Genomic DNA, 24497 nt, shown 5'->3' with positions numbered 1-24497 from the left:
CCTTGAAAGTAAAACATTAAACAAAAATAACTATGTTCTTATCCTTCAGTTCCTCAGTGGTATTAAAGGAACCCTATTTGGGTGCGCCCCAAAATTTGTGTGCAGTAGGAAGTGTCAGGCAACCTGTCCTTAAAACTTAAACTTTCTTCCTTGGCCTTTTGGCACATTGCACATTAGCTGGCTCCTGGGGTTTACCCCACATTTCAAGGTACATCACAAATGACCCTCAGATTTTGCTAGCCAGTGGCCTTCATGGCTATATGGTAGCATGGGAGATCTGAGGCTTAAGGATACTTGTATCTAGGGCAACTGATTTTAAATAATTTATTGTCTCTAGACACTGTTCAGCTTCCTGCCTGTCTACTAGGCACCCTGCTTTTTCTCATATAAAAAAATATTTATTGACTCTAATATTATTAACAGCTTTAATATTTCCAGCTAATAAGAGGCTATTGCTAGAATTTGTTTATTGTTGTTGTTTTTCATATACCTTAAGAAAACCCTTATTCTCATTGTCCTTGAACTTTCCTCTGGTATCCTCCACTCCTTTTATCCATCTTCAGTATTCTATAATTTCTCTTCTAGATTGATTGTTATCTTCCCCTTTCATGCTACATGTATTTTATATTTAATCTCTATTGTAGAGACTGCTTTTTCATTTCTAATTGCTACTTTTACTTCACCACTGAAGCTGAGCTACCTTTCAGCAAAGTTGGGTTTTTCCTTGATAGCAGAAATGCAGCCTTTCGCTAACCTAAAAAGCTCTGCTTAAAAATTTCCAAACTTCCTTGTTCCTAGGTCTTTCTACCCTATCAATTTCTGGTCAACAATTTCTTCCACTTCGGGACACCAGCGTTTCCTGGTTGGGACTGTCCTTTATTTGTCTAGTTTGGCCATAATCTAGCTTGCAGGCAACCATGTGCTTCCCATCCAGTGACCGATTTATCTTTATTCAAAGCAGGGGTGAGTATATCTGGTGAAATGTCCTCAGTGCTGGAAAAGTGCCACAAAGACCATCCACAACCTCTATTTTAATTTCTTGGCCAGCTGTGCTGGACCTCTGGTGGTGCCTTTGAAACTAAGACCTCTGGTATCCACCGGACGAGTCTGCCTTTGCTTCACAGATCGGTGCTGACAGAGCAGCTCCGTCCCTTCCTGTAACTGGAGTCGACATTCAGTGATATTCTGGCTCTGGGATAAAGAAGAAGATTACTCAATATCCCCAGCTGGAGTGTTTAATCTCAATAAAGGCTAGAGGAGGGGAGGATCGGGCTAGTTCGGTCCCTCCCAATGTCACATGGCTGACAGGCAGGTACAGAGAGGCTATTGCAGAATATATATGTGGCACTGAGTGGCAGGACGGGAACATATGGGAGCTATACCTCCTCCATAACCTCCCGAGCTTCAGCCAGTAGAAGCATGGCTGTGAAAGACACACCAGGACCCCCAAAGTTTCCAGCATTTCCTTTTAAATACTTTTCCTAGCCATTTCCTGGAAAGCCACTATATGTATTTTACTCAGTCCCGTCTGCAATACTTATAGCTTCATTTAGTTTTAATATAGTTATAAATGGGCTGTAGCGGCCTGCTTCTTTTAATAACTAAGTAAATGAAACCCTGTCTGTAATAATAAATGAACCATCCATCTGGGAGGCCTCCAGTAAAAATTTCAACAGGTATTTATTGCTCCTTTATGTAAACAGTACTCTGGACAATACAAGTGATTATACTCTCTGTCAGCCCTGTCAGGAAGGAGACAGTGTAGTTTTGGATGAAGTTCCATAGCGTACACTCTGAATTTACAGGTTTATTTGACTAGATGGAGAAAAAAAGATTAAAACAAGCAAATAAACAGACAAGAACCCAGTTGGCTACTGTGAAAGGGAGCATACTGTTTCATTTAGAGATATGGACTGCGAGGATAAAATACAGAAAATTGACAGGTCTGTGGTGCAACAGACTCCTCACAACCCCAGATACTTCACAGACACCTCCTTAAACAAAACTAACCCCCCGCTCCTGGCAGAAGTGGAAGGAGTTTCACTGTAAAATCGACACTTTATAGAGACTTTAAAATAAATTGTGCCCTTGCAGGTTCTTGTGGTATGGAAGAGCAGTGCCTCAGAAGAATCCCCCACCGGGGCACAAAGGGCGGCAGACCATGCTATCTATCCCCGGGGGCCATCCTTTTCACTCACGGACACTGTTGCTCACACACTGGAAAGGGTAATAGCACGACACTTTTGCAGTAATGAAATTTTAATTAAAAAAAACCTCATTGCCAGAATCATCTTCATACCACTATTATATTCTGGCTCCTAATTATATACCATTACATTCTGCTATTGTTGAAATAATACAATGTCAGAATATATTGTCAAATAATTAATTCAGTGTGTGGCAAGAGGGGGAAAAAAAAGAAGAAACATGGGGCAGAAAGACCTGAAAGCTCATGTATGGCCACGTTGATGTGTGATCGCTTGATGCTGAGGCGTCAGCTGCAGACAGTTCTGTGCATTAAATATGTAAGGGCTGCTGTGATTTTTGTCAAAATTTCCAGCCCTCAAATTTCTGCAGGAATGGGCTTAAACCTCTCCCATGAGCAGGTTTCTCAGTGCCTTTCATTTGCAGCCAAGCCAGGCATAGGGAAACCCACATTTTTTTCCTTACGAGGCAGACTACAAAAGGAAACTAAAGCTCTCGGTCAAAATACCAGGCAGCATTCTGCCCCATGGGGCGAATGGATGGCTGCTCATTATGCAGGCCTGCACCCTGTGTCCTCGGCTCAGAGAAAAGGGTAGCGCTGCTCCCAAAGGGGCTACCTCCACGGCCAGGGTGTTTCCAACATTTTTACTAAGCTCTGCACGCTAACAAACTTATTAGGAGATGGTGCATTAGTGACAGTATTCTCTTTTCTCCTCTCTGCTTTTGTTGTCATCACAAGATGCTGGAAGGGGAGAAGAGAATCCCAATGGGGGAGACATCTCCGAATTGATAGCCGTCCCACCAAAATGCAGGAGGAGTTGTCAGGTGTTCCTGCAGGTGGGCTGAGGGAGGGAAGGGGCTGCAGGGACAGGGGAGCCGGAGGCAGGCGCCGGCACCTGGGGAGAGCACGTGGCCACAGACTTCGCTGCTGGGGGGAGAAAAACGTGTGCAATCAGCAGTGGTCAGGTAATTCCTTTGCTTCACATGGAGCTGCGCTGACGGGATGGGTGCCTACATGGGATCCCATTAATTCAAATTGCATTTTGCAGCGCCGGTTGAGGTGTGTGCTTGGGTTGTCTGTGGGCTTCCTGGCACAGACCCTCAGCTGCCCTGGGGTGCGATGGCACCGAGCACTTCTGGCCTGCTTGTTTCACTTTGAGATAACCCCTTCTAGGAGTCAAAATGGGAAATTCCTTTTCCTTAGAAATAATCTCCTTCGGACATTACAACAGCAGAAATAATCAGCTGATCCTTCAGGGAGGGGAAGGGCTTTACTCCCAGCACTCAGATCCTGCACATGCTGTGCAGAAATACACCACCTGGACTGCAATATATATGTATCTAAAAAAAAAAAAAGCATCTATTTTTTCCTAACACTTTTTGGACAAAATTATGAAGTTAGCTTTCAAACAGTAAACCACACTATATCTCCTTTCTAATGTCTCTTTTTAAATACACACCAGGGAACAACTCTCATAACTCACTCGACACACGCTATCTTATGAGTTATAGGTCAGTCTTCTACGCACAGAGTCTGTGTTGCACTTCTACACACCATTATGAATTTTCCATCCCTCATCATTCATATTGTGTCAGAATATCTATTGCAAACCCCTGTTTGCAAGAAGGGCTTCTATTTTCCCCTTTCGTTTTATCACTGCTCTTAAATTTTCTTCCGGACACCAGCTTGGCATGCTGGCAGTACCATGCTGGCAGTTTCTGAGTAAAAGTCATATTCAAAAATCATATGTCAGGGCCTTAATGTCACTTCCAAAGAAATATCCTTTTTTAACTAATAGGAGTAGTGTATAAAAATGAATTAGACACAATTGTATTCTGATTGCCAAATTCTACCACCCAGCTGCTAACTACCACAACCATCTTGTAAAAAATAATCATCTGGAAGTCTAAATGATGTCTGATAATGCTTTCTGCCATCCTAAATCTTTGGAAATGTTGAGTCATCTTGAGAAAAATGTCGACAATCATTTTTCACAAAGGCTTGAGCGTGGACGAGGCTCTAACTAGTCTTGTGTGAGGGATTTAGAGCCAAGGGGAATTTTCTGACAAATAGTTCAGCCATCAAGAACAGAGTGAGGACTAGCCAAAATGCTTGGCAATTGCTAGATTTGAGAAATGCTTTTCCCTAAATAACTAAAAAAGTTTAATTTCTATGTAAAATGATTAATGTCAACATTTCTGAAATGCTATGCTTTCATTTTCTTCTTTTAAAATCATTATTTCGAACTATGCTTGTATCTAGTGCTGTAACAAGGCTGCCCAAGCACTTTCTAGAGTGAGGTAATCTAAATCAAATGATTAGCCCTGAATGTTTTTTTTTTTTTTCATTTTGCTGAGAAAATGAACATAACTTTTTTTCTTTTTTTTTTTTTTTCAGTAGACCCATATGATTTTTTATTGTATCAAACAAAATATCAATTACCCACGCTGGTTCAGAAGTCAATTTAACTCAGTTTGCAAAGTACTGAAACTAGCCTTGGTTTGAGTTTCATGTGCATCCTCAAAACATACTGGCGGCTTTTATTTTTTTCCCAGTCATTGGCTGTAATTGAAGCTTTCTGTGAAATATTTTTTTCTGTCATCAGCTGCCAGACTGCCATCCATAGGAGCAAACTTCTATACCATAGCAGTGTTGTAAGCAAGTGTTAGTATGAACCAAGCATGGAGGAAATGCATTCTCAGATTGTTACATGACTGAAATTCAAGGATTTTTTTTTTTCTTCTACAAAGTCAGATTGGAATTAAGACCACTTGCTCAAATCTGCTCCATTATACAACTGGTTGGTTGGTTTGTATGTTTGAAACGCGATTATCTGATCCTGAGTTCCCAGGAGCTGAATTGTACATAGTGTCCTACAGGATCTACCTATGGCCTCCACCTTTGAAAAAATGGCATTAAGTATCATTTAACTTGCTATTATCTGATGTCAGATTGAGTCCAATCAAAACAATCATTATTTCAGAAGTACTTTTGGGTATGGAAATAAAATATGCAGGACTTAATATTGACAGAGCTGTGGGTAATTATCTGTTTGATATTTAAGTAAGAATAAACCCTACAGATAATAACGTGTTAATTTAGTGCAACTGGAAATAATTTGTAAGCAAATATAGTGTCTATATTATGCAATATATATTTTAAAAAGTCATATATGTGAGGTATGACACTTGACTTCTAAAGAATTCAATTTAGTAGTAACAATGTTAATGGTCAAAAGTGGATCTCCTAAGCTAAATGTATTGGGTTAGTTTCATCATCAGTGTCACTCTAGTAAAACCGGTTTCATCAGCAATTAATTTGGCCCACTATATTACCTTCAAGGCAAATGATTTTTACTGAAAAGAGAAAATACTTCAGATGTACATGGTTTATCAGGCACTTAAACATTTTTAGTGCATTGAAGACAGCAAAGGTGGCTGATGAAAATGCTGAATAAAATAGGCAAAATGTAGGAGACTGACAATAAAGACCTTTGAAATATGTAAAAAACTTTCCAGAAGTTCTATAAACCTTTAGACTATCTTCAGCAGTCTTTATTAGTCTAAAGAAATCATTCTGTATTCTTCAGTGTACTACTATCCTCACACTAACAGCAGAAAAGTTTTTACTGTTCCAAAGATGCAGCAAACAGCCCTCACTACGTGTTTTTATAAATGTCTCGTGCTTGAAGTTTATGTGCAATTTAAAGCAGTGCCAGGGAAGAATCAGGAATGAATTAAAGGTCTGCTAGAATATTCTTATTGATACTTTCTCCAACTCTTCCTTCTAGCTTGAACACCAAAGCACAAGGACTTACTCTTCTTATTACCAGGATCATTAACTAGTATGAAATAGGACCCATCCTATCAAGACAGGTAACAATTCATTATCAGGCTGTATTCTATCACACTATTTTCTAGTGAGAGATCTCTGCGCAGGTACATTTCCCTATGAGGTCAAAAGTGAACAAACCTGTGATTATGCTCATTCAATTGGGAAGAGGAAACTGAGGAAAAATATTCACTGTTATTTTTCAAAGTCACACTGTTCAATCAGATCCAGAATCAGGGAGGGAAACTCCAGGTCCTGTCTGGGAACACATCAGCATTGCCTCAGACATACCGATGACCCAACATCTTATGCTCTTCAGCCTCTACTTCACCTTTGGAGCCTGCACTAGGAGGAAATTTTAAGTGAAAGAAGACTGAAGACAAGGTGAGAAGGTGAAGAGGTGCTGAAATAGTATCTCCTGTATCAGAGCACAGCAGAGCTACTGGAGCAGAATATGTCAACATTAGGAGTCTGTAATTCTCTGGCAAATACGCATTCCCACCTGAAATGGGGCAAGCGGGTTTTAAGTAAAGAATGCATTTATTCATCTGTAAAATGTTACAAATAAAAAATAAAATTGGACCGGACACTTTGAATTTCTTCCAGAAGAACCCGTAACATTTGACCTATTTTGGTATTTTAAATCAAAATTTGATTATTTTAAGCTACATGTGAGAGATCATTCATTCCTAACAAGGATTTGTTATATTGCTTGTTTAGAGTAGGATTAAATAAACTTTTGTCACGCTGGGACTGCTAACTCTTGACGTTCTTTACCGCTACGCTCCTGTAGTTATTAACTCCTAACAGCCTTTGGTTTGGGCTGTAATTGCTCCTTCCACTTGTTCTCGTGAGATCTGAAATAGCACTCAGAGGTGCCCTTTAAAGACTTGATTTTGAGTGGAGTTTTTCCCTCATCCTTGTAAAAGTCACGACAATCCGCTCCTATTTATTGTCACGAGATATTAAAAAATACATTTCAGCAGATGTATGAAGCAGCAGCAGACAGATGCCTTCTGCACCCCTGCTTGGGGAGGGGGTCCGCTGCCGGCACAGTGCTCGGAGCAGGGACCGGCTCTGCTCCCCAGCTCAGCACTGGTACGGCTCTGAGACCGGGCAGGCGGGCAAGCATACCCCAAATCAGCCAAAGCCAAGTGTGAAAATTGGGTGAAAATTGGCTTGGAAGGGTACCCGTGCCCTCTGGGCTGCTCTGGGGTCCGGTGGTTTGAGGGTGAGCGGTGCCCATGGCTTGCAGCAGCCACCCTGCATGGGTCTTGGGGCTACTTCGGCTTCTGAACCAACTGAAATACCAAGTACGGAGACTTTTCCCTGCAGCCCCGTCTCTGAGGCTGACTAAGGGTTAAACTGGGATGAGCGGCAAGTGCCCTTCTCCAGCCGCTTGAAATTGGGGGTCCATCCCCGAGGAGTGTCGGGGTGGTGCTTGGGCTGGGGCAAGGCTTGAAGAGCAAGCGGCAACGGCATCGGGTGGCTTGAAGATGTTGAAGACCGGGGTGAAAGCACACTGAAACGAGTGCCTAGCTATTTAACAACAAACACGGATATTTAGGATGGAAACCCAGGCCGCAGCCCTGTTTTGGGGGTTCAGGCACGACAGGAGTCTCTCAGGAGCAGGGTTCTCCCACAGCTTTGCTCCGACACTGCTCCTGAGGTGTGAACGCCCTCCGAAACCCAACAGCACGAATTGGTGGGCGAGCAGGCGTTAGCACACCCCGCGGGGTGTCACCCCTGCACGCTGGCAGAGTGACAGCAGCCACGCTGGCACCAAGCTGCTCTCCGTCCTCCGAGGACTGTGCCTCATCTGCTGTGCGAAGATCGAAACCCGGGAAAGAATAAGGAGGAAAGTACGAGCGAGAGCGCACTTTGTGTTTTTAATTATTAGCATCTTCGGTGCTCTTCAAAGATGGTGATGCTGCCGTACCGCATTAGCTCCCTGTATAGGTAATGAATGGGAGCTGCATGCTGTGAGCATTAGAGCATCAACCTCAAAGAGATTTAGGGGGAAAAAAAAGCATTATACACACTGAAAAATAAATATATGCAGCCTGGCACATTCAAATATGTCTCTTCTTCTGAATGCTGATTAATGTTGCATCAAATCACAATAAAAATAGCCCCTAAGGCTCATTTTCCTATTTGTAAAAGGGTAATAATGATTAGCTTTACCAATGTTTGTAGCAGGCTTTGAGGGGGGTTGTGTGTTCAAAAGAAATACTAATGACCAGAGGAGGTCGTTAGTTTGGGGATATTCTGCTGGACCAGCACCAAGTCTCCTATGACACTTTCTGCCTAACAAATCATACAGCAAAGAGTGGACTTTCATCTGCGTGAGCTTCAGGCATATTTGAAATTACTTAAACGAGTGTAATTGCAAAGTAAATTTATTCCACTGTTTTATAGCAGTTTCCATGCTCTGCCAAAGGCAAGACCGGGCAGCCCTTGAAGGACAGGAGGCTGCTGAGAGGGTTATATTTTGTCAGGTCTTCTCCACTTTTCTGCACCAGAGGACTCACATCACCTCAGCAAACACCCCATCACACAGGACCACCACCAGGCAGCGAACCCCTAATTTACGCCACTGGCACTTGGTCTCAGCACCTGATGAGGTGCTAACTGTAGCAGATCTGTGGGACAAGACTATAGTCCTAGAGGTAATTTCCTACACCTTATTACCACATAATAATGGCCTCTTAACAACCAGGCTAATCAAGAATTAATGAGGCACTAAAACATTTTAAGGAACAATGAAGGATTTAAAAATTTCTCTTCTGTGTTTTATTTAAAAAGCAATTCATTTAACAGTTACTGCCCTTACTTTGGAGTCATATAAAAAGTCTTGGTACTTATCAAATGTAGCAGCTGAAAGGTTTTATTCATTTATCAGTTATTTACTTATGTGGGGCTGCACATAACTAGAGAACCGAAGGAAACCTAAAGGGAGCAGAACCAGATTTGGGCCCCATCCACCTCCCTCACGTCCGTACGTCCATCTGTCTGCTCAAGCACTCCTCTGCTCTCACACGGGAAGCCTGTTCATGGGACAGTGAAGTGCGACACCAAAAATATAACGAAGCCAGCCCAAATTAACATGACTGCCTAAAGGGGATTTTGCATTATCTCTGGAAAGCTAGGACTATCTTTTTTTTTTTTTTTTTTCAGGAAGGGAGAGTGCACTTTAATGGGGGAGCCATCCTTGATGGAAGTGTTTGAGAAACTCAGAGTGAAATAAGTGGGAAAAAAAGTAGGGATAATTTACGCTAGTAAAGGATTTCATATCAGTGACTCAAAGCTGAATTAAAGCATGAAAACATGTGCCTTTACCATCAGCCTGGAAGGGATAATCAAAGCAAAAACACATTCAAATTTGACTTATTTTTTAAAACTTCCTTCTCTCATGAAAGGGTGAGGGATATATCCTAGTTTGCTGAGAAAATCCCCAAATAGATCATTCTGTGACAGATAACTGTTATGATTATTAATTCCACTGCTGACATTGAAATTAAACTGATTCCCAACATAATGGATGAGTAAATAGCACATCAGAAATTCTCAGATGCTTCCACATTTCCTATGCAATCAAAAAAAGAACTCCCTCATTAAATAATACACTGACAGAAAAGGCAATTTGATTAAATAAACCTATCTGCCAATCATGCTGAAAGTTATAAAAGGAAAGCATTTTGTAGCTAAGTAAAACTTTTCTCCATATTAACATCTCTCTCTCTCTGTTTTCTTGGTGATTCTTAAAAGAGAAGTAATGGAAAACTATGTGCCCCAAAGGAAGATTGGGGCAATACCTGGGCACCTGACAAAGGAATTAAAAGTTAGTCTTCAGCCCAGTGATTGACCATGAAGCAAAAGTGACATGATGGAGGAATCAAGGGACAAAGGAGAAAGCAGCAGGTGATGAGGCATACGCACCAAAACAGGAACCTGAGCCGCTGTGGGTATATTTGTGTATGCCTTGTTACATATATCTCTTTTTTGTTCTTTTTTGTTTTTCAGGAGACATGGTGACGTGCTTTGTGGGGCAAAAGTAGAGAAGAGGATGGCCAGCAGAGGTGAGAAGCAAGGAGAAATGAGGCTGTGGGTGATGAACCTGACAAAACCAGGGATGGGACGGTAGGAAAGCAGCAGAAAGGGTGCAGCAAGAAAGAAAAAGGAAGGAAAGAAAAGCAGAAGGTGTGGGTGGCATGGGATGGACAGCAGGTAGCAAGACAGGGAAAGAGAAATCAGAAACCATCCTGTGCATAGGGGCTGAGGTGCCCGAGGATAGCCAGAGAGCAGGCAGGGATGTGGGGCTGCAGAGGTGTTCCCCAGGGTTTGTGCTACCTGGCTCCCCTCTGCCCCATCCACAGACCCTCACTACCAAAGCAGCAAACGCGTATTCTCCTGGAGCAGCAAATGAGGCCACATATTACCCAGCTGCATTCCAACAACAATGGGGTTAATTTTTCATGCTATTTAATTTCATCGACTCTGTGGGCTGGGGAGAGGGGAAGCGTTGTGTAACATGGTGTGATGGGTGGAAAGTCTCCGAACGTCACTGGGTCTGGTGGCCAAAGATGGGAACAGGGCCTGACGGCTCCCTCTCCTTGGCTTTGGGAGGCAGCAGCATCTTAGGACATCAAATACTTAATTAACTGAGCTGCAGAATTGCAGGATAAGATTCATGCAGTTGCTTCTCTGTTGGAAAGCAAGAGTGTCAGCCTGGACCGTTCTGTTCTTGGTGAGTCTTTAAAGCTAATGCAACTCATACGGAAGATGTTCTTTGAAAAGAACCAGAGATTTATTTGGATAAAACTCTGGGGGGATGACAAGTGCATGCAAAGAAATAAGATGAGATTTTAATTTTTCTCAAGTAGGAAAACATAAGGTGCTTGAGCAAGAGGTATTTGCTTTCCAGCTAGACACCAAGGCTTTTATGTTCTTCAAGGCACAGAAAGAGTTGTTCTTCTCACAGTGAATTCATAGCTCTGCAACGTCAGAGAGCCAAATGGGATCATGCTAAAGCTGTACGTGGCCACTTCTGCTAGATAAAAATAAATCAAAATAATTTTAAAAGGAGGCCTGTTGCTTTTTATAATCTTTCCATAATGCCGGAAGATCATAGTTATTAAGTACATCCACCTACTGTGATCTTAAGAAAATATACGCAAGTTGGGAATAATATCAATATTTTAGGTCCTTCTACCAATCTAACCTTCACCATCCAGCTTTCTGCCCACCTCTCATCATGTATTATGTATCTCTTTGTATTTGGTTAGCCTTATGTGTTACATGTAATAATGAAACTCCTAAAATCCCATCTGGCTGACAAGTCTTCTGTTACTATACCTCTAATCTTCCCCTTTCTCTCTTTATTCCACTGTGTCCCAGGCTGCAGAGGTGGAAATCTGATTCCTGACTCCTGGCTACTCAGCATCAATCACAGGAGGCTGGTGTAGGTGCTGCAGGGCTCCTTATGTCAGCATGCTTGCTGAAGAGTGGTATCAGCCAACCACTTTTAGACAGCAAGGAAACCTATGGGAAAGGCTCAGGGAGAGGCTTCTTCCCCTTGAATAGAAAGCCTGAAAAAGTAAAGTTTTTCAGAGGAGGGAAGGATGCCTCTCCTGAGTGATCATCTCTCTCCCAGCCTCGGTGCTGGACCGCTCGCTCACTGGAGCTGCTCTGGGATTACTGTGCCACGGGACACGATGGTCAGTGTGCTAGTGGCAGCTGTGAGGGATTGGGAAAAGAAGCAGACCTCTGCCCTGACAAACACAGGTTCCTCTTTTTTTTTTCCCTTGGTCTTTCCATGTGCAGTCACTCTATAGCAGGTCACTTTTTCAACACATACAAGTCATCCTGCTTTACTGAGACTGCTCACAGTAAAGCATGCAGCACACAGGGAAATGTTTTTTAACTGGAGATGGGCAGCACAGCATAAACACGAGTCTAGATACCCACAGGAACTCTTGGTCTTTCAAAAAATAATGCTGAAAGAAGTCCTGCTGGAAAGCATCATGCCTGTCTATAATTATTTGTGAGATCAAAATCCTACTCTGTGACAGAGGAAGAGCCCAGGGTTTTTTAACAGTTTGTGGCAAAAGGCTTCATCCTTTCTTCCACAGAAGTCTACAGAAACTGCTGTTGCTTACAGTGATTGCAAGTATTAAAGTTTGTGTCTCATATTACATTTATTGTATAAGTTATGGGGAAAACGTGGATTTTACATGAGCAGCTATGTGAATTTTTTCTTAAGTCCAAAAGTTAAAAACAGTACAGACCAGAGTGATGAAAATTATTTTTGAGGTTAGGTTCTGTGATGTTCTGGGGTTTCCAACCAGACCTTTTCCTTGCTCTTTGCTGTACTGGGCCTCCATCCGAACTATGTCAAGGCAGGGTTGCCTGCCTCATCTCCCTAGGGGACTTCAGGACAGAAGGCCCCCTCCAACCCCCCAAACTCCAGCCATTATAAATGGCACAAAGATTGGTCATCAAACAAGGTACAAAAGGGTAATTTGCTCATCCTTTGTCTGTATATACTTTTAAGAGATTATTTGTGCTGATTTGCCTGTTTTGCTTTGATAGTAGGAAAGCTGATGGTGAACGTACAGGATTTTCACCCACGATTGCACTAAATTCTAATACAATTGAATATATAGTGAGTCCACATGCTTATCAGGTAACAGATCAGTTCTGTTTTAATTTAGTATACCTGATCTATCACACGTCCTGGAGTGTATCTCTGAAGAAATATGTCAAGAGATTCCTTCTCTCTACCTACAATTGCTTACAGTTTATGCCATGAAAGGGGGAATCAGCACAAATGAATCCTGACAAAATATCTTACAAAAGTAATAAAAATCAGCATGCAGAAATGCCAGCTGTAATTGCACTATTTCGCCATAAAAGGTCTGTGGGCCAATCAAACCATGTTTTTTTTTCTTGGAAAAAACTTAGCTTTTATCTTTGTAAGTCAGTGGTACAGTTACCTTGATTTTGGAATGATCTGTAAGCATAACCCTTTTGAATCTCAGGAACAATATACCTCATCCAAACCTTTGTCCTGATTCATCTTCAGCTTTGATAGCTTCGGTGTGTCACCGTGCTTGCTTGTCAAATCTATCATCAATTCTAAATTGCCAATAAATATATTCCACATCTCTTTTGGGAGATGAAGCTTGTCTGCATGCTAAACAAAGAACAGAATGCACAAAGCAGAGATACACACCGAGATATAATATTCTCCCTCTTATAATACCACAGGTGAAATGATAATGTGGAAATATTCTTACCCTGAGGAAGGCAGACTCCAGTTGTAGCTTAGCAAATCAAAGACCAGAAAACTTGCTTGTAATAACATCCTAACAAATCCAAAGGGTTATTTTTTTCCCCCAGTTAAAAAATATCCACACTGACATTTAATCCAAATCCAGAGATTAAGGCAGAAGAATTTCAATAATTTGTTTAGTTAGGTATGAAAAGTAATTTGTCATGAAACTGTCAGCTTGCTACTATAAAGGTTTAAAAAATCATAGCTATTCATGGCTGAACAGTAGGACTTTTCCACACAGGAAAATTCATCATCATTTCAGGTTTCAGTATCTTTCTGTATTTTGCACAGCAAATAAAAAGTTGTCCACCAAGCTTGAAAAGTCTCTTTTTTTTTGAGTTGGTCACTCTGTGGGAGAAACAGGCATTTCTTTAGATTCCCTTAGTTTGGTCTTCATAGTTGTAAAATAAGTTAAAAGCAAAATGAGGGAGCTTCTCATTCAAAACCTCACTTTCTTGTAATTAAAAAAATATATCTGTGTACCAACAAAGTAGAAAACTAAGGCACTTCAAATTCCAAAATCTTTCCATTCCTGGACGAGCTTTAGTGTTCAAATGTTAATAGGATGCCTGCTTTTAAAAAAAAAAAAAAAAACCCAACATAAAAAAACTTGGCCTGTATTCAGGCTCAAGAGTCTGTGAAACAGACTTTTTCCATACTATGACCTCAGTCTTAGGATTTCTCTTTTGCAAAATGTTAGTTATTTTTCTTGGCAGGTGGCCAGAACCCTGTATCTCTCTTTCTCCCCCTTCTTGCCCTCCTCCTCTTCCCACCCTCCAGGCACACACACCCCTCTCATCTTTCCATCACCCAGCGATTCAGCCCCGGGACGAGGTAACCCCCCTGCCCTTTGGCTGACGGGACATGGTGATGGTGTGGGAAAAAAAATCAGGTTATGAGAGCCTGGAAGTATCGAACGCTCCCGATGGCCTTTCCCTTCTTTTGGACCTATTTTATTTTGTTTCCTTGCCTAGAATCCCTTGGCAAAGCCAGCAGCTCCCCGTACCCAGCAGTGGTCGTGCCCCTGCTGAGCATCAGCCCTGGCGGGTTTCGAGTTGCAGCGGCTTTTGCCCAGGGTAGAGGATTTCCAAAACATGTTACCCTGGCAACCAGGAATTTTAGCCCAGCAAAAACACCACCACGCACATCGCGACTCCAACGTGCGAGACGCTGAGCTTCCATTTATCATTTTCTTCAGAGAAAAAATACGGAGCGGGGTCGATGGTGCCTGCCTTCCTGGCAGCATTTGCAATGAAATAGACTTCTTCCCAGGTATTTGCATCTCCTGATTTTCCTGGCAACCCCTCTTTAACCACTGTTTTCAGAGCTAATATATAATACATTCAAAATTCCCAATTAGTCCCTTACAAATGACAAAGTCCAAGGAAAACAGTGCCTAAGAGAAAAATAACATGCTTTTGGTGCAATACAGGAAAACATTTCCTCAAGCATGACAGTATTTTAGCCAGTTAAATTGGTCAGCTTTATTCTAAGTGACGTTAAACGAACACCAGCATTACAGAAGCATTTTTGACTTGGTATAAAATTAGAAATAATGCCTAGTATTATATTAAGTTTTCCAAAGGGACAAAAGCTGCTGTTTTGAAGTGAGGGTTTCTTTTGCATTAAACAACTTTCCCCTTCAGCTTTGAGCCAAGGGTGGCATCAAAACGAGGGTAGCTTCCCATGGCTAATCATTTTTCTCTCTGGTGTGCAGAGTACAGGTAGATAGTAAAGGTGAAGGTGCTAAACAAGAGGGCTTGGATCAAGGGGACTTTATAAATAAAACTCTGTGCTGAGCCCTGCAGCGATAAGGGCAGTTATCTCAAGCTATTGGCTATATCTGGTGAAAGAGAGGGCTAGCATTTAAAAATAGGACGGTGAAGGCCCTATCTCACCCCATGTAAGTCAATCACAAAACTTCCCCAGACCTCAGTAGTGATTTTATTTAGCATTCATCTATCCCTGTTCCTGTTGACATCTCAGATAAAGCTTTTTTTGTCTGACTCGAACTCAACAGAAGCTAAATTTTGTCCCAGGAAAACCACAGCTGCAATTAAGGTCAGATTGGGCTTCCAGGTGTTTTCTTTCTAAACCAAACAAATAAGCCCCATCTCATCTGCCTTCATGGGCATCATGTTTTTAAGATCTTTTTATATGACTTTATATGTTATTGAAAGATTTTTTACTTGTATCATCTTTGGCTGCTATGTGTCTATAATTATTACATGGCAAAAAAAATCACCAATAATCCCAATTCGTTCTTCCTCCTTAACTTTGCTAAACCTCAAAGACAAATTCAGTCAAGACCCATGTGAGCAAATGGCTTCCAAGAAAATGTCTGTATAGCATTTGAAGAAAATAGATTTGTTGGTATCAACTTACAGTATTTTTTTGTGAACTATCAGCAGCATTGTACACCATAAATCCAAAAAATCTGTGCTCAGAAAAGGTTAGGAATTGGCAGGCAAGGTTCACATCAGCATTGTGACAATACCGCAGTGGCTCTGAATCATCCCACAGGTGAAATCACTTTGTTTCTTGGAGCGGGAAGTTATGGTGGAATTGTATTTTTTAACGGTCTATATATTTAATACACAGAGAAATGGTCTGTACATGTACTGAGGGTAATTCTTCAGGGGAGAAAGTAGAAAAAAGAACTTTTTCATGAGAATTTGAGAGCTGAGGAGTGCGTTTTAAGATTTTAGCTGTTCTTGCTGGACTGGCTGAGCAAAGTGACAGTCTGGTAGTGTTAGGGGATAGCTCTGCAAGGCGAGGCTCAAGTAAACAGGTGGAACAGTGCAATGAAGCCAGCCTTCTTCTTCTGCCAGCAACTTGGTTCATGGATAAACACCAGACTTTCACTTCCACAGTTTTCAAGACCTCCACCGCTCTGAAAAACACTGCCTTCATTCATCATAGTAAAGGGTTACCCCCCCCCCCCTTTTTTTTTTTTTTAAGCATGGAGTGCAAGACTTCTCTCAGAAGCATCACAGATGTACATTAAAACCCATCAAAGCACTGGTGTTTTCAGGAACAATACATCTCAAAAATTAACATAATGGACGTAATTTCATAACATCTACCATTCCTTGGAAGTTGTGTTTCTTGGCAGAGGAGGGTCGTCTGTGGCTCATGAGCATGTTGATATGCTCATGATGGCCCTCAACAGAGCTTGTGGCGTTACTAAAAGAGGTGGCACCAAATCATTGGTCAATGTGCCTGCTGCAGATGTCCTTGCTGTCTAAAATGCTCACAACTTGAGCTGTGGAAGACTGTTTGGGAAGTTGCCCTGGTATCTTAATCTGAAAGCTAAAAGTGGATTATACCCCATAAAAGTTTGGGCAGCCCTTTTCTTGGAACTAACTTCCACAGTTGCATGGATTTCACCCTTTCCATTGTCCTCCAGACCCATTTGTTAGCTGTTTTCTGGTTCAATTGACTTGACCCATCATGGTCCTTTTGGCAAACAAACAGAAGGATATCGAAGATGTACCGCTGGAGGTTTTTTTTTTTCCTCTGCAGCTTACATGCTTTGCCCCTTCCCTATTAGCCATCCCTCCCTCCAGTTCAACAAGACAAAAGCCAAATCCTTCTAATTTACATTGGATGACCCCTGTCCCAAGATTGACATTCTGGGCGGAGGATGGGGGACTGGTGATGGGACAGGGGCTGCCCATGCTCACCAGGTCTGCGGGTGCCTGGGAGAGGCAGCAGCTCCCACTCTCCCCTTCTCCCTACACCTGGCACTCCTCAGGACATTTACCACTTACTACCCAAGTCTGTCTTTAAAAACTTAAACTACTGCTCATTTCCTTTAGTGTTCTGGGTGAGTAATCCTTAGCCATTTTTACAAAACATTACATTTTTCAACACTTTGTACAAATATCAATGAGATAGTCTTCATGGTGGTCTAATTATTATTTTAGATGGTGGAAAGCCAAGGCTAACTTTAAATAGCTTGCACCAGGCCTTTCGGTGAAGCTGGGTGGGTTTAAGCTCCTCTTCAAACTCCAGTGCTTAATCAGGTTGCAGCTGTTGCCTGAGAGACTTAAGGTCAAGACCACGCGTCAGCCAGATGTGAGAGGCCAAGCTCCCTGGGGGTAAGACCTGGACGGTGTGTTGGCAGCACTCGCTCAAGCTGGTGCTCAAGCTCCTGTATTTGAGACTGGTTGTCTCTGTTCTCTGGAGGCACCTTGTAACCGACGCCTCTGCCTCAGTCTTCCTATCTGCGGAAGGCGAAACCAGCAGGAGTTTTTTGATGTTGAATAACTATCTGTGAGTTACTCTGAAGATACAAGGGGCAAGACAGCAGAGAGGAAGAAAAGGCAAGAAACCAACAGATGACACTTGTGCCAGTACAGACGTAGGTCACATCAAGCAAGAACAACAATGACGTTGCTCCAAGTACCCGTTGCCTATTTCCTTCCTCAAGGAGAATCAGGGTGATGAGAACAATGAGCAGCTGCTGGATGGGCAAGAGACTGTAGCACTAATGTCTGCAAATGGGCAGCTTGGAAGCTGCTGAATTTAGTAGTGTTAATGAAGATCCCCCTGAGCAAACTGTTCTCCAAGTGATGCTGGGGACCAGTGCAGGGAAGGAACAGAGCCAACATCTATTTCTGCCTGGCAAAAGCAAACAAGCAAACACACACACCGAGATCGCTGTGATTCTCAGAGAGTATTAGCAAAGGACAAAACTTGCATAACTGCCATAAATTATAAAAGCCTCCCTCAATCTTGGTTAATTTTCTTGTAAAAAGGGAGGGAAAAATCTGGAGCAGCTCAGCATGAAAACAATTGTGGGAGGGATAATAAAGAGACAGCACGGAGGTATCTAGTTGCTAGCCCTGATATCATTAAGTAAGTGCAGTAGAAATGTCGAGGTAAATGCATAGCAGTGAATCACAGTCAGGCATGATTAACCTTGGGTAGTCTGAACTGGAAATCATTTACAAACACAAAGGTACTGAAGAACATCACAACAGACAGTACATCGAAAGTCATCCCAAGAGCAGGAGTCTTGCTGAGCGCTTTGTGTATTTGTGCCATTTTTGAATTATTGTCATATTTTGCACACAGGAGGACGGAAGATCGCAGACCCCCAGCTTGGGAAGGAGTTTCTATGGCACCACAAGGTTCTCTGAAACACGTTCACTGCTTGGAAACACTTTTCCTTGCACAGAAGTTTTATAGAATTAAAAGTTTTATTTGCAACATTCCAAGGTTTACTGGAAGGATCCAGTTTTTGCCAAAGACAGACTAAAATCCTGTATCTGAAAATATTAAAGAACAAAAGAGCACTCTTTCTTCATCCCTTTCCCACTCCTTAATGCAGCCCTTCAGACTATAACTGGTAAAACCAGGGGGAGAAAGGATTTTAATAAAATTTATGTGTTTTTAACAAAATCTGTGAAAGTTTTCTGACAATTGAAAATTGAACCTTTTATCACAAAACCAAAAGAACAAAACATTGCTGGGTATTTCTGAACAGCCCTAAAAGTTTAGAAATGCTCAGCAAAGCTGTAACCAGATGACCCATAGAGAGCTATATATATTAAGAGTACAACAACAAAACCCCCCTTCAAATCCAGAATTCTCATGGCTTTAAAAGCATTCAATTACAAGGAACATGAATCAACTGGGGAAGACTCCAGACAGCTTAACACCTTTGTATTGTTTGCACCTTTTATTGCAATTCTTCAGTGCCAGCTCAGGCGATTACTGTGCATGCCAAGGCGGCGAAGGCCATAAGAATATTGTGCAAAAGAATACAGCTCTGCTCAGACTTCCTCCCCACTTTTGCATCATTCTCATTCTCCTACATCCATCTCAGTTATCTCTAGCGTTGTAAGAACTGCCCTTATTTATCTGCCTCATTAGGATGCTGCATCAATTAATGTGGATCATCTAATGCATACCAGTTTCCTAATGTTTAATATTATTCTCAGTGGACAGCTATGTCGTACCAAGTCTATCTAGGGAGTTAATGCATACAGGGAAAAACCCCTATGCATAATGCTATTCAGAACGATGCATTTACCGTACCCAAACCCCTCCGAACAGACCACCACAGTCCTGCACTCTAGGTTTCTATACTCGCGGAGGTTACAGGTAGCACCTTTGGCCCCAGGGCTCCAGGTCACAGGGTTATATCTGGTTTTGAGGACCTGGAGCCCAGTGGACAATGCAGGAGGAATGTCTTGAGGGGAGACTTCATGTAAATGCTTGGTTCACAAGCGCCTCACTGCCTGATTCAGGAGGGTAATCAACCTGTCCTTTCAAGCTGCATAAATAATGTTTGGATAGAGGTAGTAAATCTGCACCAGGGATGAATTAACTGCCATTGAGTCATATAAGCTTGGCTTGAGTGTGTGGCTTGTAACATGCCTGAGGAAAATAAAAAAGACATTTGCAAGAAAGAAACATTAATTTGCTCCTCCCTGTCTCTTCTGTTATTTTTGTCTAGGCTAACATGACTTGCTTTGTGGGTTTTTTTTTTGTTGCTGTTTGTTCCATTTTCACAAGGAAACACTGATTCACAGTGAAATGAATCCGCAGTTTCTCCTGGTCGAGCCCGAACTTGCCACCTCTCCTACAACGATGTCACTCCTTTTTAGCACCCCTGCCAGGAGATGCCAACCGGACTCCTTCGACATTCTCAGCGGAGTGACACCTCGCAAGAGGGTCCAGGCTTTTTCACCCCCCCGGCAGCGTTCATGTCCCCCCGCACACCTCTCCCCTTGCACACCCCCGCCGGCTCCCAGCTGCAGACCTGGGCACTGCTGGGCCTCTCGTCCAGCTGTGCAACGGCATGGTCTTCCCCACGTATGCGGAGGAAGAGTACGTCCATTACTGTAGACAGACCCAGGCACGTGCATTCGTGCATCCATGTCCCCTGTGTGCTGTAGGTCCTGCTGGTTGTGCATCTTGTGCACAGGGGCAAGCTGCTACACCACCAAAAGAACAGAGGAAGTCTGTATTCACAATTGCCTGAGAACCAGGGATAAAAGTCTGTCCTAGAAGAAGGTGGAAAAGAGAAGAAACCCAGGGAATGCCAGCAGAAGGTAGCAGAAAGAGAACTGGGACGTCAGTGTGCACCTACACATCAACATGAGTTAATTTACTTCACTGTAACACTCAGGTATCCAGCCCTCTATTCAGTAACATATTTTAGTTTACTAATAGCTTTTGCTTATATTGCTCTCCTTTCTTTCTCATTTCCAGTGTTTGACCTCTGGTTTTCTCTTCCACTGCTCTCAGTTTTGCATGTCTTTCTGAAAATTTGGTGTTTGCAGTTCCTTTTCCTCCTTCTTAGCTGTATCCCTCTCATTTTCTTCCTCCTCTTTTGGCACAGCACTTGCTGGTTCCCTTCATCTCATCTCCTCCTTTCTCTGCTGCCTCTTTTTTCACACAAACAATTTCTCTAACTATAGGGGCCTCTGCTTCCTGGACACAGTCATTTATCAGTGGTAACCAGTCGTTTCTACTGCTGAAAATTGCTCTGGGAACCAATATCTGCTGTGGGGTAGCCTTAGCATATAGTAACACTTTAAAGATAAGCATTATAAATATACTATATCTAGTAGACAGCACAGTTTCAGAAGGTTGTACTAAGATCTCTTATTAGGCAAGGAACTTTCCACACCTAACCAGATTCTGAAGCCTGCTGTATCTAATAAAGCACTCTATATGACACAGTACGTAGTCTCAAACCAAAACCATAAACATATTGGGGAATATCTCTGAACCCAGATTATGGGTTCAGAGATAACCCTATTGTGGGTTCAAAGATCTTACAGGATTTTAATCCAATGAAGAAGAAAGGAAAGTAAAGAACATTCCTCACCAATAAAATACTGTCTAACTAGAAAAAAAGCTTTGGAGGATGGCTTATGTTTTACATATTGCTAAATATCAGCAAAAAATAAATATGTTCATTTCTCTAAAATACCTCCAGATGGCATTAAAACCCTTCTTCTTTCGGTCTTTATTGCGATATTATTTTTTAAAATTATAATTATTGGAATCATTCTATTAACCATTCCCAGTAATCATACTATCAGAAGGCATAAGGCTGCTAATGCTTAATTCATTTAATAAGTTTGGCTAAATATGCTCACATACTGTAATTACATTCCACAACACAATCTGCAGGACAAGCCATTTCTTACACCATGTCAAATCTTTTTCTAGATTCATTTCCAGAAGATTTTTAATGCGTGGTTGCAGCAGAAATCAAAACATCCCACAATAAATCACTGTTATTGTACCTCCTTCTGTGACTACTTTTGGCCATGTAACAAATGGTGACACCTTGTGAGATTTACATGATATAATGCTCTGAATTTAAATAACAGGACTCAGAAAACATAAATTATGGGCAAGATGCACTCTAAAATTCACATGACTGACTGTTACAAGAACTTCCCTCCCTCAAATGGGATTAAAAAGGTGAATGGGTTTGCAGGAATTCATAATGCTCCTGCCTGGTAGTTATTAAAGGAATTCACTTATCTAGCTCAGTTTGGGAGACTGATGCTATTTTTTTTTAACTTGCAGCCCATCTGTTTCATAGACTGGTTTATGTTGGCAAAACAATTCAGTCCTTTGTATACTAGAGTTAAAAATGGTAAAAGCCTCTATTGTGGCACTAGAGTGAAGGTGAACACTGATATATTACAAGTGCCTGTTCCTATCTATTTCTTGACTTCTTTTGTTAATTCAAAAACATCAACAAAATCGTGAGAGACCAGAGATAGCTGTAATTGGATTTCAAGTAATTCAGAGTCAAAGCTGCAGACTGCAGTCTTTTAAAATTACATCAGTACATCAAAGGCATATGTGACATGATGTTTTTTAGCAAGTGTGACAAACTCCGGCAGCATTAAGGTAACGTTGAAGTCAGGTTGTAAAGGCCAGCCTCACACACCCACAAAAATCTTCTCATATCTGTTCAGCGTGATATGGAACCATTTCACTTGCAAAGATCTCTGACTTACTAGCACGCAAAAGTTCTAGGAATAATTAATGTTTAGTCATTATCTAAAAAGCTGTTTTAAGAAAAGCATCAGTGAAAGAGCTTTATCGTAATGAAAACAAACAAATTCTATTTTGCCCAACAAATCTGATAAAAACACAGCTGCCTTCTCCAATCTTAAATGCAAAAATGACTTACGATGTATGGGTTGCGCTTTTCTCTGGACTCTTTGGCTCTACATCACTTTTCCCTTTAAAAGAGGAGAAGAAAATGACATCAGAAATGGGTCAGTATGGAAACTGCTCAGATGAGACACGTCAACGCTTTATTCATTACTAACACTGACCACTCTTGCCACCCTTGCAGACAGATCACGGGGCTGCAGGGGCACTGCTGGAGCATTTGCGAGCGGGGATTCAACCCTGACTTGACTTTTCTTGTCACTGCCACAGGGACTCCGGAAATGTCAGGCAAGGAAAGTCCACAAGAGAGGCTGCTTAGAGGACACAAGCTTTATCAGGGATAGCAGACCCTGGAGCAATGGAAAGGATTTCTCTAGGGCCCTACAGCTCTGCTATTGAGAGTGTACCCCGTCCAACATGCACATGCTCAAAAACCCTGCTCCAGGAACAGTAATTATTTCATACAAGGCAAACCAGCATCAGCAGGACCTGGTAAGACAGTGATTAGGACACACTTCTGCCAACGGATGTTTTAGTTCACACTCATTTTGTCAGATTAAGGATCCGATCTTCAGCTCCTGTAAGTGGGGGCCGGGAAAGCCCCCTTTGCTATGCTGTGTATTTTGGCTCAGGCACTCAACCCCAGGGACAGTCAGGTACCCACATGCTTGAGAAGTATCAGAGGCCCAAGGGATGCCTCTTCACACTTCCTTACAACTCACACGGGTCCTGGCATAGCATGTTGGCTTGTGACGATCCCCTTCTTGGGTCCAAAATCATCTATCTGCCCAACACAACTTAGTTACGTAGCACAGACACCATGGAAGCAGGCTGCTAGCTGATGGGGTGGTACTCCTTCTGCTAAGTCAGGCCAGGTCCTTCTCCCTCCTTTCTTGCCCCCCCCCAAAGTAAGGCTGATGTCGTTGTAATTATTGCTCTCCGAGTAACCTGAGAGAGCTGCACTTCAGCGTAAGTTTTTTGTTTAGCTCTACCATGGATGTATAGGGTACACTCTGCTTGAATCACCTTGAACTTGAATTCTGGACCTAGCAACTGTGCAGCTGCTGCTCCTCTTGTGTGTCACTGGATGCTAATAGCTGTCTACACAGGAGTTTATGTTGCCTAGCAGACAAGGAGGCACAGAGGTTGAGTGTGACTGGTTTACTGATAGATGTGTTTTTCTCCATTACCTTTTAATGAGGTTCGTTAAACCAAAATCCACCTGTGCCTTCAGAAAAAAAAAAAAAAAGTGAGAAGTGCTTATTTTGGTCAGGCTGTTTCGGTGTTGTCTGATTTTCTGCTCATTGACTTCAGTTGAGTGGGTTTTGGATCAGCTCCCAACCTATTCCATGCACATGAGCATTACATTTCATCCATTCACTGCTGACGAAGTCCTCACCCTCCGTCCATACAGTGTTGGGGTGCCAGCGATAGCTGTAAGAGGCACCTCTGGAAAATTTGCTGTCCCTTCAGAAGAGGCAGGGTTTTGCTACCAGTGTCCTTCAGCTGCTGTACAGAAGCAAGGTGAAGGACTTAATCTAGACAGTGACCTTCTGGAAGCGAGTGTCTCGTAGAGGAGCTTCTGGGTATTGCAAACACCTTAATGTGGTGCTTTTAGATCTTGTCCTCCTCTCTGGAAGGGTTTGTGGCTACCCAGTTCAGGTGCCCAAACCTTAGTGAACAGGATGGGGGAAACTCTGGATGACTTCAGCAACACTGTTGCCTCTCTGTGGATCTCTAAGGAAGCTAAGCATTTACTGTAGGAGGGCAGCACACAAAATTTAGGCACAGCACATAAAATTTAGGCACAAGCAGGGCATCCACGCAGGATGGATGGAATACATCCACTCCATAATCTCTAGGACACTTTTCACTTTTAGCAGAGACCTCAGAACATATATCCAGATGATGAACTTGCTGGCTAGAAAGCTGTTGCTTTTGTTGTATATGTTTTTCAGCCTT

At 42.3% G+C, this 24497-nt stretch overlaps 1 protein-coding gene across 1 annotated transcript in view; it reads right to left on the bottom strand.

The window, feature by feature from the left end:
• Positions 1-24497, bottom strand: part of AFF3 (ALF transcription elongation factor 3) — a 383003-nt gene that overhangs the window by 100777 nt on the left and 257729 nt on the right. The window contains exon 9 of the mRNA XM_075057215.1: positions 22552-22603. Within this exon, the coding sequence (XP_074913316.1) occupies positions 22552-22603 (52 nt within the window). The remainder of the gene's footprint in view (positions 1-22551; positions 22604-24497) is intronic.

The sequence above is a fragment of the Buteo buteo genome, chromosome 25 (assembly GCF_964188355.1).
Source record: "Buteo buteo chromosome 25, bButBut1.hap1.1, whole genome shotgun sequence".
Taxonomy (NCBI): Eukaryota; Metazoa; Chordata; class Aves; order Accipitriformes; family Accipitridae; genus Buteo; species Buteo buteo.
The sequence above is the reverse complement of the archived record's forward strand: the minus strand, read 5'-3'. Positions and strand labels throughout refer to the sequence as shown.